Source organism: Oryctolagus cuniculus, chromosome 3 (genome assembly GCF_964237555.1).
Source record: "Oryctolagus cuniculus chromosome 3, mOryCun1.1, whole genome shotgun sequence".
NCBI classification, from domain to species: Eukaryota; Metazoa; Chordata; class Mammalia; order Lagomorpha; family Leporidae; genus Oryctolagus; species Oryctolagus cuniculus.
In genome coordinates, this window is record NC_091434.1 from 5,532,425 (window position 1) to 5,548,847 (window position 16,423).

Consider the following 16,423-nt stretch of genomic DNA (forward strand, 5'->3'; position numbering starts at 1 on the left):
CATCACCTGCTGCCCCAGGTTCATTAACAGGGACTGATCTACAGCAGAATAGCGGGGACTCAGACCTGGACTCCAATATGAGACACAGGCTCTGCCAGCCGTGGCTTAACCCACCGCACCACACGCCAGCCCGTCTGTAAGTTTAAAGGCCTCTATTAATGTATATTGTCAGAATTGTTCTATTTTATTATTGTTGTTATCATATCTTGCTGTGCCTAATTTATAAATTACACTTTATCATAGGTATGTGTGCATAGGAATAAAAATAGTAAATATATGGTTCCATCTCTCAGAAATGAAACATGCTTTCTTAGCTCTGTCAATGAGCTAATATTTGTAAAAGATTTCCAATAGTTAAGTTTAGATTAAACTAAATCTCTTCATGAGGAAACATCAGTGAGACCAGTATTCTCCAAGCACGAAAGACAAAGAAAAGCTGAAAATCAATTGCATATGGAAGAAAAGATAAAAATCTAAATGGATTTGGAGTCCCACTGGAGAAAAAAAAGGATTTTCCTCTCCAGGACATTGGGAGAATTAGCAAAATCTGAGTATGGAGCATTTGCTAGGTGACAGCATCGGTCAACCCGACTGTCCAGGCTTGGGGCCTTGGATCAGGTTAGGGGAAACTGCAGCTCTCAGGAGACACCTGCTGATGAACCTAGCCCTCGGCTTACACTCCAGGGGTTCCCTAAGAAACAGCAGATGAGGGCACTTAGGGAACAAGAAAAGAGGAATGTGGGAAAAGGCTAATTGGTGAGCGTAGGTGAAGCACGGGCTGGTATCCATAGCATGCCTCAGGCAGCTTTGCTGTGGGTTTCAATTGCTTCAAAACACGATTATCCCCCTCCCCCACAACCCCCAATAAACAAGACAAAGGGAGCAGGCACTCAGTGCAGCACTCAACATCCAGCTGGGTCACCTGCATCCCCCACCCGACAGCCGAGGTCTTTGCTTCTGAGTCCAGCTTCCCGCTAATGCACACCTGGGAGGCAGCAGGTGAGGCCCAAGTCCTTGGGTCCCTGCCACCCACCTGCAAACCTGCACTGAGTTTCGGACTCCTGGCATTGACCTGGGCCAGCCCTGACTGTCGCAGGTATTTGAGGAGTGAACCAGCAAATGGGAGACTTCTGTGTGTCTCTTAGTTTCTGATTTCAAATGAGTTTTAAAAAGAAGAAAAGCAGGCCCGAGAAAATGTAATGCTATTTCGAGCTGACACAGCCGCCACGGCTTACTTTCCTCTCAGACTCTTACACGGTGCTTCCAGATGCCAGTCACTGCCACCGTGTCCCAAATGACGTCATTGACCTCAATACTGAAGAGCAATCAAATAAAACTTTCCCTTTCATTTTGCCAGAATATTCTGGGTAAAATTCTACATAAATAAGGGACAAAAAGAAAACATTGGAAATTCAAAAAAAATAAAATTACTCCCAACGGGAGCCCCTTTTTAAAGAAACAACGATTAATCCTGCGGTCCCACTAGCATCTGAATTCTGCAGGTGGATTGCAGGAGCAGAGCGGAAGCGCCCGTGCCCCGAGCGGAAGCGCCCGTGCCCCGAGCGGAAGCACCCGCGCCCCGACCTGCGCTCCGGGCGCCGCCTCCCCAGCCCCGCCCCGCCACTGCCACCTTTCGACTGCGCGATGTAGATCAGCCGGCTGAAGATCTTGCGCATGCGCGGCTTCAGCGCGAAGTTTTTGGCGCCGCCCGTGACGGAGATGACCAGGTTGGGCGTCTTCAGGTGCCAGTGCTGGGTCAGCAGCTCGTACAGGGTCTCGGCGTCCGTGTCACAGGACAGGCGGATGTACTGAGCGGGGAAGAGGGCCAGGGTCAGGCGGCGGGGGCGAGGAGGGCGTCCCCGGGGCAGGGCGCAGGACCCTGCGGGTGAAGCGGGGTAGGAAGCGCGGATTCCCCCGAGGGGGGTCCTCCAGCGGCCGTGCTGGGTGCGGAGTGAGGGGCGAGCAGCCTGCGGGCGGCGGGTGGCGGGAGAGAGCCTGTGGCTCGTACCCGGGGCGTGGAGAGAGCCGGCCTGGCGCCTCCGTAATGGGGCCGGGGCCCCGGGTGGCGATCCGCCCCCGCCCGGCAGCCTCTCGGTCCCGCTCTGCTGTGGACCCAGTTCACCTGTCGCCCGGGGACCCCCGCCGGGCAGCCGGAGCACAGAACCAGAGCTCTCACCTTGCCTTTCTTCCCCAAGGTCTCAAACTGGATGTCCCCGAAGGCGTCGGTGGGAAACTCCTTGGTGTGCTTCTTGTAGCTCCACTTGTCGTCCTGGTTGATCTGGGTGCCCTCCACGTGCTGGCTCTGGGCGTAGCCGCACTTGCACACGCTGTCCCTGGGTGTGACGAAGGCACGGGTCCCTTCAGCCTGCAGAAGCGGCTCAGCGCCCCTCTCGGAATCAACCGCGCGGGATTCGCACGCGTCACCCTCCAGCCTCAGCTACAGACTTGATGCGCTTCTGCGCAAACTCCGGGTTTTGGTTTTTCCCTGTCATTTACTGTTCGCTAATGAGAGCCCAGCGGGGACAGCTCAGACCCTGCCCTCGTGGAGTCTCTCGTCCGTGATGAGCCCGAGACTCGGCAGGCTGGAAGCTCCCTACCCAGCGTCTCACCCAGCTCCTAATTCTCAGGGCCCTGGGACAGACCCCGTGCCCCAGCCAGCACTGCTCTCAGACCTGAAGTGGACTGGACTCAGTGGGCAGACTCGCTCCCTAGCAAGGGAGCCCATCCTTTCCACACCTGGGCATCAGCTTTTTATTTTTTTAAGATTTATTTATTTATTTGAAAAGTTACAGAGAGAGGTCTTCCATCCACTGGTTCACTCCCCAAATGGCCACCATGGCTGGGGCTGGGCCAGGCCAAAGCCAGGAACCAGGAGCTTCTTCTGGGTCCCCCATGTAGGTGCAGGGGCCGTCTGCCGCTGCTTTCCCAGGCACGTTAGCAGGGAGCTGGGTTTGGAAGTGGAGCTGGTGGGACTCAAACCGGCAACCATATGAGATGCCAGCACTGCAGACGGGGGCTGAACCTGCTGCACCAGAGCGCCAGCCCCAACATAAACGGCTCCTCTCCCTGTGTACTGCAGTCACTCAACAGACCATTCTGAAAATCTCTGCCTCAGATCTGAGCCAACCTTCAGGGCACACCAAGATGGATGGGGTGGGATTCTGACCTTCCAGTTACTCGGATCTCTTGGGGACAGCCAAGGACCAAGCTGGCAGGTGCATCAAGGTGAGAAAACACAGCTAACCTCTGCACAAGCCCTCTCCTGTCAGGCTTTGAAACAATGCGGAACATCAGGCTGGCCTGGAACACGGTACCTGCACTATCGAGTTAAGTGTCCCACACATGCCTACCCGGGAGTAACACTGGCAGGTGACAACAGAAGGAAGCAGAAAGGTGTAGTAAACCAAAACCTGAGCGTATATGTTGTGGTTGTGGTGCCCAGGCTCTGTTCACCCTCGTCCCACTTTGGTTCTGCACACATGGACCTCGGGGACTCTCGGGAGAGCCTTTGGGCAGTTGCTATCAATCAGCTAAGGTTGCAAGTAGCTATCAGTATTAACTGTCATTCATTTGATTCCCTTGTCCATGGGGCAGTTTAGAATACAGAGTGTTGTTGCCACAGATCAACAGAGGAATCAGTGTGGGGAGATCCAAAGCCCCGGGGTCTTCCCCATGGTCCACAACGCGCATCTGCCCCGCTTCTGGTGCTGGGAGCCCTGCCAGTCAGAAGTCTTTGTGGCCCGGTCTGGAGAGGCTGGCCAAGTGCTGTACGGTGGACAGCTGTGCGTTTCCCTTACTTGAATCCATTTCCCTGCTGCTGGTAAGTGCACCCAGTGCCCCTTTAAGGAACTGTCCCTTTCTACACTGAGTCCTGCTGGACACCACCGCCCTAGGCTGGCCAGTCAACACCGGTCATCCTCCAAGCCCCAGGGGTCAGTCTAGAGATGGTCACGTTGCCCAAACCAGGCCAGTAAGAGCCATGAAGACCACCCCAAGACTCCTGTTGGAATTGCTAGGAACGGGCCCCCTTCGCCCCCAACCAATACAGTGGGGGGCTGATAACACGGAAGGCAGAGATCACAGGTCCTGTCTGTGGCCACCATGAGCAAAGCCCACAGGAAAGGTGGAGTGAGGCGGCCGGTGCCGCGGCTCACTAGGCTAATCCTCTGCCTTGCGGCGCCGGCACACCGGGTTCTAGTCCCGGTCGGGGCGCCGGATTCTGTCCCGGTTGCCCCTCTTCCAGGCCAGCTCTCTGCTGTGGCCCAGGAGTGCAGTGGAGGATGGCCCAAGTGCTTGGGCCCTGCACCCCATGGGAGACCAGGAGGAAGCACCTGGCTCCTGCCTTCGGATAGGCGCGGTGCGCCAGCCGCAGCACACCGGCCGCAGTGGCCATTGGAGGGTGAACCAACGGCAAAGGAAGACCTTTCTCCCTGTCTCTCTCTCTCACTGTCCACTCTGCCTGTCAAAAAAAAAAAAAAAAAAAAAAAGTGTGGAGTGAGGCGGCAAGGTCTTGCTGACGTCGCACAAGCCCTGGGTCTGTCTGTGCTTTTGGGCCACAAGGCCCTGTCCTCACGTGTACACACACTGCACATTGACTTGAGCCCGTGAGACTGAGTATCTGAACAGAAAGTGTTGATGGATTTGGTCTGCCTGAAGCAGTGCCATTCTTAGAAAGGGAAACAGCTGCAGAGAAAGTTGGCGCGACCTGGAGTCAGAGCGCCACGGTTCCGGTCCCTCCTCCCTCTCCCACGTGACCCTGGGTGGACTGCTGACCCTCTCAGCCTCACTTGCCTTCTCTGCCAAACAGTGTGGACAGCTGCTTTGCAGAGGGGTTGCAGTGTGAGCAACCCAGCATACAAAGTCCTTTGACATAGCAGAGATGCAGAAAATACTGATTAAGGAGTTCATCCAAGCTGTGTTTTCTCCCAAACACATAAATTAACAGCAAAAACCTCTACGAAACTTCCAGAGGGCAGAGACCTGACTTCCAGCATTTGTACTCGGAGTGATTCTGACGAGTCAGTTTACACAAGGAAAATTAGAAACCTTAGTCTTTCTGATGTTCATTCTAATGCACACAGAATAAGGAAACACATCGTCTGGGGACTCATTGTCTGAGGCACTAAGGTATTTTGTGTGTTGCCCTCACGCAATCCTTCCCACAACCCAGGAAGGGTATTTTGCTAGGTTTTCAGGATAAGAGAGCTCAGTTCTAAGGAGAGAATTGAGCTGGCCTATGGTAGAGTGGGTAAAGCCACCGCCTGTGACGCCGGCCTCCTATTTGGGTGCCAGTCTGTGTCCCATCTGCTCCACTCCAATCCAGCTTGCCGCTAATGCCTGGGGAAGCAGCGGAAGACGACCCAAGCGCTTGGGCCCCTGCACTCACGCGGGAGACTCAGGTGAAGCTCAGCCCTGCTGTTGGAGCCACCTGGGAGTGAACCAGCGGATGGAAGATGGGTCTCTATCTCCGTCTTTCCCTGTCTCTCTGTGACTTTGACATTTAAATAATTTTAAAAACTAGAACAGTGAGTCAAGGTCATATCAAGGCTGGAACTGTGGGCAACTCTGAAGCTCTTGCCCTTCTTGGACCTTCACCCTCTGCACTGCCTCCGTTCAGCAGGGGTCAGTTGTAAGTTACAACCCACAGCAGCCGCTCCTGGTCAGGGTGTAACTAGACTCCTCCGTCCAGCAGGCCAAGGAGAAGGGGCAGGGAAGACCCGAGCAGGGGGAGGTGGCATCAGAACTGTTCTGTCAATCCCACGGGCACGGCCCCTGTGAGAACGGTCAGCAGTGCTCATCCATCTGTCCATTCGCTCACTCGTCCACCAACGTTGACTGAGGGGCTTCTGTGTGGCAAACTGCTGGGGCCGCATCCGCAACCCTAAACACAGGAGACTCGCGGCCGATGGCTAGTCAAGCAGAAGGGGCGGCCCCCTCACAAAGGAGGGGAGAAGGGCCTGACAGAGGAGCTGGTCACTCTGACTCCTGAGCACGCGGGGCGTTGTCTGACAGCACTCAGCCAAGGCCGCCCAGGGGGCTCCCGGGCTTGGGGGCACCCAGCCCCTCAGTGACCTGGTCAACTCTTGCCGAAGCCAAAAGACTAAAAACAAGATAACAACAGGAAACGCTAGAAGATACAGTCCACCGTCCCATCCACCAATCCAACCAACTGCAGAGTGAAAACATTTAAACAAAATAATTGTGTCTATATGGAACAAGTAGACAATACAGTATAGTAACTTTATACTGCCTAATCTAGAGAGAATTTAGATTACGCAGGAGGATGTGTGCAGGTTCTACGTGAATCCTATGCCATTTTATAGGACACTTGGGCACCCAGGGTTTTGTGAGGGTCCTGGAACCACCCCCTGCAGATACCGAGCGATGCCTGCATGGAACCTTCCTGCTCACGCTCCCTTCCTGAGAATTGTAAAACAAAAACGACTTAAACAGGTGAGCACAGTGACTTTGTTGCAGTGGTGGCTAATAATGTATATTTTGAGCAAAAAAAAAATGAAGGAAAAAATATAGCTTACGTGGCCTTGGAGTCTTTGGTAAAGAAGACACATTCCCGTTTCTTAAAATTTGCTTGGATAAAATTCACCAAGTCCTTTGGAGAAAGCACATTGGATAACACGTCAGTAATATCCCCTGCTGATATTAATGAAGGCTAAACACGACCCCGGCCTGCTTCAGAGGTTTTAAGAATCTGCCACACACTCCTAGCATCCAGCATCTGTCCATGATTTTAGGGTCCATCGAGTCTTCTAAAACACGCATACATTTCAATGTTTGTAACAAAATGCAAATTTTTCCAAAAGTTTCTTGGAGCTATCTTGCACATAATTTACCTTACACACATGCAAATTATGTTCTTGGTGCCAAGGCCGCTGGAGGGACTATGAACACTGGATGATGGCTTAGCATAAACAGTGTAACAATACATAGTCCCATCCCTCTTCCACTTGCTCTATAAAAGAAGACAAATTCCCCAAATTCCGACCACAGTCGTGTTTGTCCCCGTGGACAAGGTGGTTAGGTGCGTCTGGGACCTAATTCTGACAACCGAATGGTTTTAGAAGCCTAGAGTTCCCCTACGCTGGCAGAGCAGACTGTCTAGAGACAGATGAAAAAAAACGCTTTGAAAATCCCTACACTACTCAAAGTGGGACAGGAACTTGCAACATATATTAATCATCATAGCTAAGAATTCAGATCAGTAAGAAGCAGACCACCCCTTGGGGGGGACAGCAAAAGGCAAATAACCAGTGAACAGGAAAGGAGGCTCGACCTCATCGGTAATGCTGCCAACGGGAAGCAGCGGGCTTTTGCCAGCTGCATGTGTGTGTGTGTGCGGGGTGAGCTGGTACAGTATCACGGGGAGGTGTCAGCCGTGCCCATACGGTTATCCTAAGAAAGAATCCCCCACGGAGGGAGGCCGCGTTGTCCCTGGGAGCAGCTGCACACTGAGGCCCAGCGATGGGTTTTCAACTTCAAGGCCTTTCTTGCTCAGGGGAGATGGGACTGCCAGTGGCTTCCCATCCCCCTGCAGCCCAAACCCACTTCCTGCAGGCCACCCTGCACGGGCAGCTGAGGCCACCCCGTGCTCGGCCGGCCTCACAAGACAGGCTGAGGGCACCAAAGCCAGCCGGCTCCTTACCCTCCACAGGGAGACCATCACCAGCTTTGCACACTGAAGGAGCGTGGTGGCTGGAAGGAAGCCCACAGCACCTCTTCCCTGGCTGCCCTGGGGTGTCAGAGACCACAAGTCTTCCCGACCCTTCCAACGCAAGTTTCCCCATCAGTCCTGTGTCCTCACCCGGAGCCTTTCAAGGGAGAGAAGAATCCCCTCGGCCCAAGGAAGGCTTTCCCAGGAGCCCCAGCGTTCACGCCCAACAGTGAGAGCAGTGGCACTGTGCTCCACACAGCAAGTTCTGCATGAACAAAGCCCGGCACAGCAGTGAGAGGCAGCCACTGCCGCACACAGCTGTGTGGTGAATCTCAGATTCAGACCTCACCAGGAACACACAGTGCAGTGCTCTGCAAATCCAGGTAAACAGCGGGTGAGGGGTCTTTGAGACGTCGCTGGAAAATGCATATTATGGAAAAACTGCTGCTTCTCTCTGTCTGCCTCTCTGACTCTGCCTTTCAAATAAGTATTTAAAAAGAAAAAAAAAACTGTGCATGATTTCAAAAATATTTGTACCAAAAATTGTCTCCATTTTTCACAGACGTTCTAAAGTGTGCTTATATTTAGGGAGATACACACACACACACACACACACACACATTCAAGTCATAAACGTCTAAATAAAAGCAAGAATAAGCAACACAAAATTCAGGATAGGGGTTACAACAGGAAGCTGACTTGGGGACTTTCACATCACTGATCACATTCTACTAAAAATAAAAAGAAAATTTATTTATTTGAAGAGTTACAGAGAGGGAGAGACAGGACTTCCATCTTCTGGTTCACGCTCCAAGTGGCTGCAATGATCAGACTGAGCCAGGCCAGAGCCGGGAGCTTCTTCCAGGCCTTCCACGTGGGTGCAGGGACAAGGACTTGGGCCATCTTCCACTGCTTTCCCAGGCCATAGCAGAGGGCTGGACAGGAAGCAGAGCAGCCAGGACTCCAACCGGCGCCCATATGGGATGCCGGGGCCACAGGCAGGGCTTTCCCCGCTATGCCACAGTGCTGGCGCCCTGCATGGGACTTCTCACACTGGAGGGGGGCATTCAGTGTCACAGCCCAGCCCCCAACCCTCACAGCCGTTTGGCAAGTGAATCAGCAGATGGAAGATCCCTCCCAACCCCCCATCACTCTGCCTTTCAGATAAATAAATTTTTTTTTCGGTACAGAAGAAGTTTTCTTTTTATTTTTTAAATTCATTTTTTAACTTTTATTTAGTAAATATAAATTTCCAAGTACATCTTATGGATTACAATGGCTTTTCCCCCCATAACTTCCCTCTCACCCACAACTCTCCCATCTCCCGCTCCCTCTCCCATTCCATTCACATCAAGATTCATTTTCAATTATCTTTATATACTGAAGATCAATTTGGTATATATTAAGTAAAGATTTCATCAGTTTGCACCCACACAGAACATAATGTATAAAATACTGTTTGAGTACTAGTTATAGCATTAATTCACATTGAACAACACATTAAGAACAGAGATCCTACATGAGGAGTAGGTGCACAGTGACTCCTGTTGTTGACTTAACAATTGACACTCTTGACTTAACAAATTGACACTCTTGTTTATGGCATCAGTAATCTCCCTAGGCTCTAGTCATGAGTTGCCAAGGCTATGGAAGCCTTTTGAGTTCGCTGACTTTGATCTTATTTAGACAAGGTCATAGTCAAAGTGGAAGTTCTCTCCTCCCTTCAGAGAAAGGTACCTCCTTCGATGGATCGCAGGATCTTTCATTTAGGTGTTTTGTTTTGTTTTGTTTTGTTTTTGTTTTTGTTTTTTGCCAGAGTGTCTTGGCTTTCCATGCCTAAAATACTCTCATAGGCTCTTCAGCCAGATCCAAATGCCTTAAGGGCTGATTCTGAGGGCAGAGTGCTATTTAGGACATCTGCCATTCTATGACTCTGCTGTGTATCCCACTTCCCATGTTGGATCATTCTCTCCTTTTTTATTCTATCAGTTAGTATTAGCAGACACTAGTCTTGTTTATGTGATCCCTTTGACTCTTAGACCTATAAGTATGATCAACTGTGAACTGAAATTGATCACTTTGACTAGTGAGATGTCATTGGTACATGCCACTTCGATAGGATTGTATTGGAATCCCCTGGCACATTTCTAACTCCACCATTTGGGGCAAGTCAGCTTGAGCATGTCCCAAATTGTGCATCTCCTCCCTCTCTTATTCCCACTCTTATATTTAACAGAGATCACTTTTCAGTTAAATTTAAACACCTAAGAATAATTGTGTGTTAATTACAGAGTTCAACCAATAGTATTAAGTAGAACAAAAAAATACTAAAACACATCAGAAAGATCATCCACCCAGACCAAGTGGGATTTATCCCTGGTATGCAGGGATGGTTCAATGTTTGCAAATCAATTAATGTGATACACCACATTAACAGACTGCAGAAGAAAAACCATATGATTATCTCAATAGATGCAGAGAAAGCATTTGATAAAATACAACACCCTTTCATGATGAAAACTCTAAGCAAACTGGGTATAGAAGGAACATCCCTCAATACAATCAAAGCAATATGAAAAATCCACAGCCAGCATCCTATTGAATGGGGAAAAGTTGGAAGCATTTCCACTGAGATCTGGTACCAGACAGGGATGCCCACTCTCACCACTGCTATTAAATATAGTTCTAGAGGTTTTAGCCAGAGCTATTAGACAAGAAAAAGAAATTAAAGGGATATAAATTGGGAAGGAAGAACTCAAACAATCCCTCTTTGCAGATGATATGATTCTTTATTTAGGGGACCCAAAGAACTCTACTAAGAGACTATTGGAACTTATAGAAGAGTTTGGCAAAGTAGCAGGATATAAAATCAGTGCACAAAAATCAACAGCCTTTGTATACTCAGGCAATACCACAGCTGAGAAAGAACTTCTAAGATCAATCCCATTCACAATAGCCACAAAAACAATAAGATACCTTGGAATAAACTTAACCAAGGACGTTAAAGATCTCTATGATGAGAATTACAAAATCCTAAAGAAATAGAAGAGGATACCAAGAAATGGAAAAATCTTCCATGCTCATAGATTGGAAGAATCAATATCATCAAAATGTCCATTCATCCAAAAGCAATTTATAGATTCCATGCGGTACCAATCAAAATACCAAAGACCTTCTTCTCCGATCTGGAAAAAATGATGCTGAAATTCATATGGAGACACAGGAGACCTCGAATAGCTAAAGCAATCTTGTACCACAAAAACAAAGCCAGAGGCATCACAATACCAGATTTCAGGACATACTACAGGGCAGTTGTTATCAAAACAGCATGGTACTGGTACAGAAACAGATGGATAGACCAATGGAACAGAATAGAAACACCAGAAATCAATCCACACATCTACAGCCAACTTATATTTGATCAAGGATCCAAAACCAATCCCTGGAGTAAGGACAGTCTATTCAATAAATGGTGCTGGGAAAATTGGATTTCCACGTGCAGAATCATGAAGCAAGACCCCTACCTTTCACCTTACACAAAAATCCACTCAACATGGATTAAAGACCTAAATCTATGACCTGACACCATCAAACTATTAGAGAACATTGGAGAAACCCTGCAAAATATAGATACTGGCAAAGACTTCTTGGAAAAGACCCCAGAAGCACAGGCAGTCAAAGCCAAAATTAACATTTGGGATTGCATCAATTGAGAAGTTTCTGTACTGCAAAAGAAACAGGAAAGTGAAGAGGCAACCGACAGAATGGGAAAAATATTTGCAAACTATGCAACAGATAAAGGGTTAATAACCAGAATCTACAAAGAGATCAAGAAACTCTACAACATCAAAACAAACAACCCACTTAAGAGATGGGCCAAGGACCTCAATAGACATTTTTCAAAAGAGGAAATCCAAATGGCCAACAGGCACATGAAAAAAATGTTCAAGATCACTAGCAATCAGGGAAATGCAAATCAAAACCACAATGAGGTTTCACCTCAGCCCGGTTAGAATGGCTCACATTCAGAAATCTACCAACAACAGATGCTGGCGAGGATGTGGGGAAAAAGGGACACTAACCCACTGTTGGTGGGAATGCAAACTGGTCAAGCCACTATGGAAGTCAGTCTGGAGATTCCTCAGAAACCTGAAGATAACCCTACCGTTCGACCCAGCCATCCCACTACTTGGAATTTACCCAAAGGACATTAAATTGGCAAACAAACAAGCTGTCTGCACCTTAATGTTTATTGCAGCTCAATTCACAATAGCTAAGACCTGGAACCAACCCAAATTCCCATCAACAGTAGACTGGATAAAGAAATTATGGGACATGTACTCTATAGAATACTACACAGCAGTAAAAAACAGTGAAATCCAGTCATTTGCAAAAAAAAAAAAAAAATGGAGGAATCTGGAACATATCATGCTGAGTGAAATAAGCCAGTCCCAAAGGGACAAATATCATATGTTCTCCCTGATCAGTGACAACTAACCGAGCACCAAAAAGGACACCTGTTGAAGTGAAACGGACACTATGAGAAGCAGTGACTTGATCGGCCCTTGTCCCGACTGTTGATGTACAGATAAATAAATCTTTAAAAACAATTTAGATAGCAAAACTCACTTCTATGTGCACATGCATGCAAACATTTTGAAAATCTTCAATGCCCATTTTCCTCATAGTACTTTCTGCCCACTGAATGAGGGCATTTTCCTCATAGCACTTTCTGCCCACTGAATGAGGGAAACTCAGCAGCTCTGTGAGCTTGTGAGATCAGTGACCATGGCAGAGGGAGAAGAAAAAACTGCTTTCCTTCTGAAAATGCCTCTGAAGACGCCCTTGGCAGAGGTGGGAGTGTGCCGGGGGGGCAAACAGGACGCCTTGAGTGGGTGGTCTCCGCAGTCTGCCTATGAGAGCCACCTGCATCCAGGGTGGGGGGCCCGTGGGACTGCCAAGGCCATGGAAAGAAAAGAACCAGCCGCCGGCCACCTCCTGGCCACCACTGCCAGAGGCCAAGGGGCCATATGCAGGGCCCGCTGGAGGCGCTTCGTGCTTGGGCTCAAGGAGGAGAGAGGAGGGGGTGCTGGCTGGCGAACCCACTGCTGCCCCTGCCCACTGTTCAGTGCTCACGGTTCCAGGACTCGGGTGAGACACGGGAGCAAAATCTTTGTTTCCTGACGCAGAGAGTTTGGGGCAGGGCCTGGGAGTGGGCAGAGGCGTGCGGGAGGAGCCACGTGTGGGGTCAGCAAGGCCTGGGAGTGGGCAGAGACGTGCAGGAGGAGCCACATGTGGGGTCAGCAAGGCCTGGGAGTGGGCAGAGACGTGCAGGAGGAGCCACATGTGGGGTCAGCAAGGCCTGGGAGTGGGCAGAGACGTGCGGGAGGAGCCACGTGTGGGGTCAGCAAGGCCTGGGAGGGGAGGCAGCAGGAGGGCAGGCGGCGCCTCCTGCAGGACCCCGCTCTGAGTGCACTTCATCCAGGAAGCCGGGCCAGGCACACCCCTGTCCTGAGGGCGTCACAGAGGCCTGCTGGGGACTGGCGAGGAGAGTCCGCCAGGGAGCAGGGGCCCAGGAGAGACCACCAGGGAGCAGGGGCCCAGGAGAGATGCCGGGGAGCAGGAGTCTGGGAGAGATCCCCAGGGAGCGGGGGCCCAGGCTGCGGCCAGGACAAATGCAGACGCCCCCAGTCCCAGATCCCCACCAGAGGCTGCAGAATCCGTGCTGACCTCGCAGGGCCGCGAGCAAGAGCGCCCAGCAGCAAAACAACACAGGAAAATCACAGACTACAGTTTCCTGTGTCAGACAGCAGGTGCGAGACGTAACTTAGTGAGGGGACAGTGAAAGGCCTTTAAAACCAAAATGCTTGCAAAACGACCCGGAAAGTGCGTCTGCACGTGACAACTGGCGAGACAATGCCGTGGGTTGAGACGGTCGTTTTGAGGAGGGCGGGCTGGACCCCACCTCTCCGCCCCGCGGCCGCGCACCACGACTTACGCTGTCGCCGTAGGACACGTCCGTGCTGCGAGACACGCTGGAGCAGAGGGTCCGCGTGCTGCCCAGGGCGCCGTGCCTCCTGCTCCTCACGCTGAACCGGGCTCTCTCCAAGGGCATCTCTGCGGTGAAGACCCTGGCAGGCGGGAGGCGGGTGAGGACAGCGGCACGGCTTCACTCACGCCTCCGCCCCGGCTCAGCCCTGGACAGAGCCCGCCCTTCTTCCACCCCTCCCCTCCCCGCCATGAACAGAGCCCCATCCTCAGTCCACCCCTCCCCGGCTCTGCCCTGGACAGAGCCACGCCCCTGTCCACCCCTCCCCTCCCCGCCATGGACAGAGCCCCGCCCCCCCCCCGCCCCGTCCACTCCTCCCTGGCTCCACCATGGACAGAACCCCATCTACTCCCTCCCTCGCTCCACCATGGACAGAGCCCCGCCCCTGTCCACCCCTCCCCTGCTCCACCATGGACAGAGCCCTGCCCTCCATCCGTCCCCTCCCCTCTCTGCCATGGATGGAGCCCTGCCCTCTGTCCACCCCCTCCCCTCCCCGCCATGGACAGAGCCCCGCCCCCTGTCCACCCCTCCCCGGCTCCACCATGGACAGAACCCCGTCCACTCCCTCCCTCGCTCCACCATGGACAGAGCCCCGCCCTCCATCCGTCCCCTCCCCTCTCTGCCATGGACAGAGACCCCTCCTCTGTCCACCCACCAGGGTTACCACACCCCCGTCCCTAATTCTAGGACCCTGCTGGAGTTTCCGTCCTGGGCACATCTTCCCCCACCCCTCACCCCTGAGTGCTGCCTCCGCATGGTGGCACCACGCGTGGCATCGTGTTGCATCTGCCACTGGCGATAGAGCTCTGAGAGCAGGGCTGTGCCCAGCCCACCAGAGCACCACACGCGTGGGCTCGCCACGGCTCCTTGCTGGGTGAGTGAGTCTGGCATAGAGGGAATTTCCAGGTCAGACGTCCATGGGTAGTGGCTCCCGTTGGCCAGACATGCAGCCAGCAGGCAGAGAGGGGAATCCTGGCCCTGACGCCCTCAAAGTGGGGCAGTCAGCAAGCCTCAGGCACCCTCCAAAGCAGGTGTGTGGGCCCCAGGGACACCAGGCACCTCCTGGCCAGGCTCTGGGGCACAGCATGGACCTTGGCATTGTAGGCACTGAGACAGCCTCTCTCCCGCGGTTCCCCCAACTCTTAACTCAGACAGGTGCATCCTCTCTCCACACGAGACCCACCAAAGGCCTGCCTGACCTTCTTTGTCCCGCCTACTCGGTAAACAGGACGTTTCTGGAACAAGAGCGTCATCTTTCCAGGACACCTCCCAGAGTCCCCTGCTCCCTGCCCGTCCCCAGTGCCCCAAGGCTCTCTGATTGCCCAGTCACCACCCACAGCCCTCCTGCCTCCTCCTCCCCTGGGCCCCACCTCTCCCAGCATCAGACTGGAATGCCCTTCCGCTGGACTCCTGCCGGTCCTCCAGCCTCGTGCTGGAGGAAGCCCCGCGGTGCCCGGCTGGGGCATGCATGCACCCAGCTGTTGGCATGACACTTGTTTAATGACCTCTGGGCCAACGGCCGGCTGGGTCTGTCTTATGCTCCACTAGACTTCCAGGGCCTGGCGCAGTGCAGGGAGCAGATCTGTACAAATATTGGTTGAGTGAATCCATGACCCCTCATAAATCCTCCTGTGCTTTGCAAAATACTACTTCCGCGTGGCCTCCCGTAACCCCGGCTGTGGACACACCTAGGACACAGAGCAGTCCCACGGCTCACTCAGATCTGTTCCCGGTGCCTCCGCCCACAAAACCCTCCCGCATCCAGAGACCGGCCGCATCCTTAGAACGCACAGACGATGTAAAACAGTGAGCGCTCCCTTTACTTCTCTCCCCAGGCGATTCAGAGAGACGCTCCGAGGATTAATTGGTGCCTCACATACATCACTGAGAAACCGCAGATCAATCCTGCGAGGTATCCACGGGGATTCCCACGCAGTGCGTCGTGGCTAAGTAGGGCACCGGCCATTGGCAACTGACTTCATTGGCCTCACAGTGAAAAACTGCTCATCCCACGTCAATGGAAAGACTAGCCGTGTAAGATGTGCACCAAGCTGCCTTGCTCTGATAGTCAAGTGCCTTTTTGGTTAATTCCTTGAATTTTCATCATTTGCGAGGCAGAGAGACACAGAGCTCCATCTACTGCCTCACTCCCCAAGGCTGCAGCAGCTGCCTTGCTCTGCGGCTGAAACTGAGTGCCGGGACCTCAGTCTATGACTCTTAACACGAGTGGTGCGAACCCTACTACTGGAGCCATCACCCCTGACTCCCAGGGTCTGCACTGGCAGGAAGCTGGAGTCAAGAGCGAGAGCAGAGGGGCTGGCGCTGTGGCGTAGTGGGCAAAGCTGCCTTCTGCAGTGCTGGCATCCCATATGGGTGCTGGTTCAAGTCCCAGCTGCTCCTCTTCCCGTCCTGCTCTCTGCTATGGCCTGGGAAAGCAGTAGAAGATGGCCCAAGTCCTCAGGCCCCTGCACCTGTGTGGGAGACCTGGAAGAAGCTCCTGGCTCCTGGCTTTGGAACTGCACAGCTCTGGCCATTGTAGCCAATTGGGGAGTGAACCAGCGGATGGAAGATTCTCTCTCTCTCTCTCTCTCTCTCTCTCTCTAATCTGCCTTTCAAATAAATAAATAAATCATAAAAAAGAGAGCTAGAGCAGAAACTTAAACCCAAATATTGCAATGTTTCATTTCTTTAAATTTTTTTTTTTA

The 16,423-nt window shown here is 52.0% G+C and overlaps 1 protein-coding gene and 1 long non-coding RNA gene across 3 annotated transcripts in view; one reads left to right on the plus strand and one right to left on the minus strand.

The window, feature by feature from the left end:
• TRPM8 (transient receptor potential cation channel subfamily M member 8) overlaps positions 1-16,423 on the minus strand; it is a 102,064-nt gene that overhangs the window by 77,104 nt on the left and 8,537 nt on the right. For both annotated transcript variants that reach the window (XM_017337530.3, XM_070071495.1), the window contains exons 2-5: positions 13,668-13,800; positions 6,537-6,610; positions 2,177-2,333; positions 1,631-1,808 (exon numbers count right to left, since the gene is read on the minus strand). In XM_017337530.3, the coding sequence (XP_017193019.2) occupies positions 1,631-1,808; positions 2,177-2,333; positions 6,537-6,610; positions 13,668-13,784 (526 nt within the window). In that variant the 5' untranslated portion in view covers positions 13,785-13,800. The remainder of the gene's footprint in view (positions 1-1,630; positions 1,809-2,176; positions 2,334-6,536; positions 6,611-13,667; positions 13,801-16,423) is intronic.
• LOC138849148 (uncharacterized) lies at positions 1,630-3,418 on the plus strand. Its single transcript, XR_011387553.1, has 2 exons — positions 1,630-1,742; positions 2,196-3,418. It is a non-coding gene; the product is annotated as an uncharacterized lncRNA (long non-coding RNA).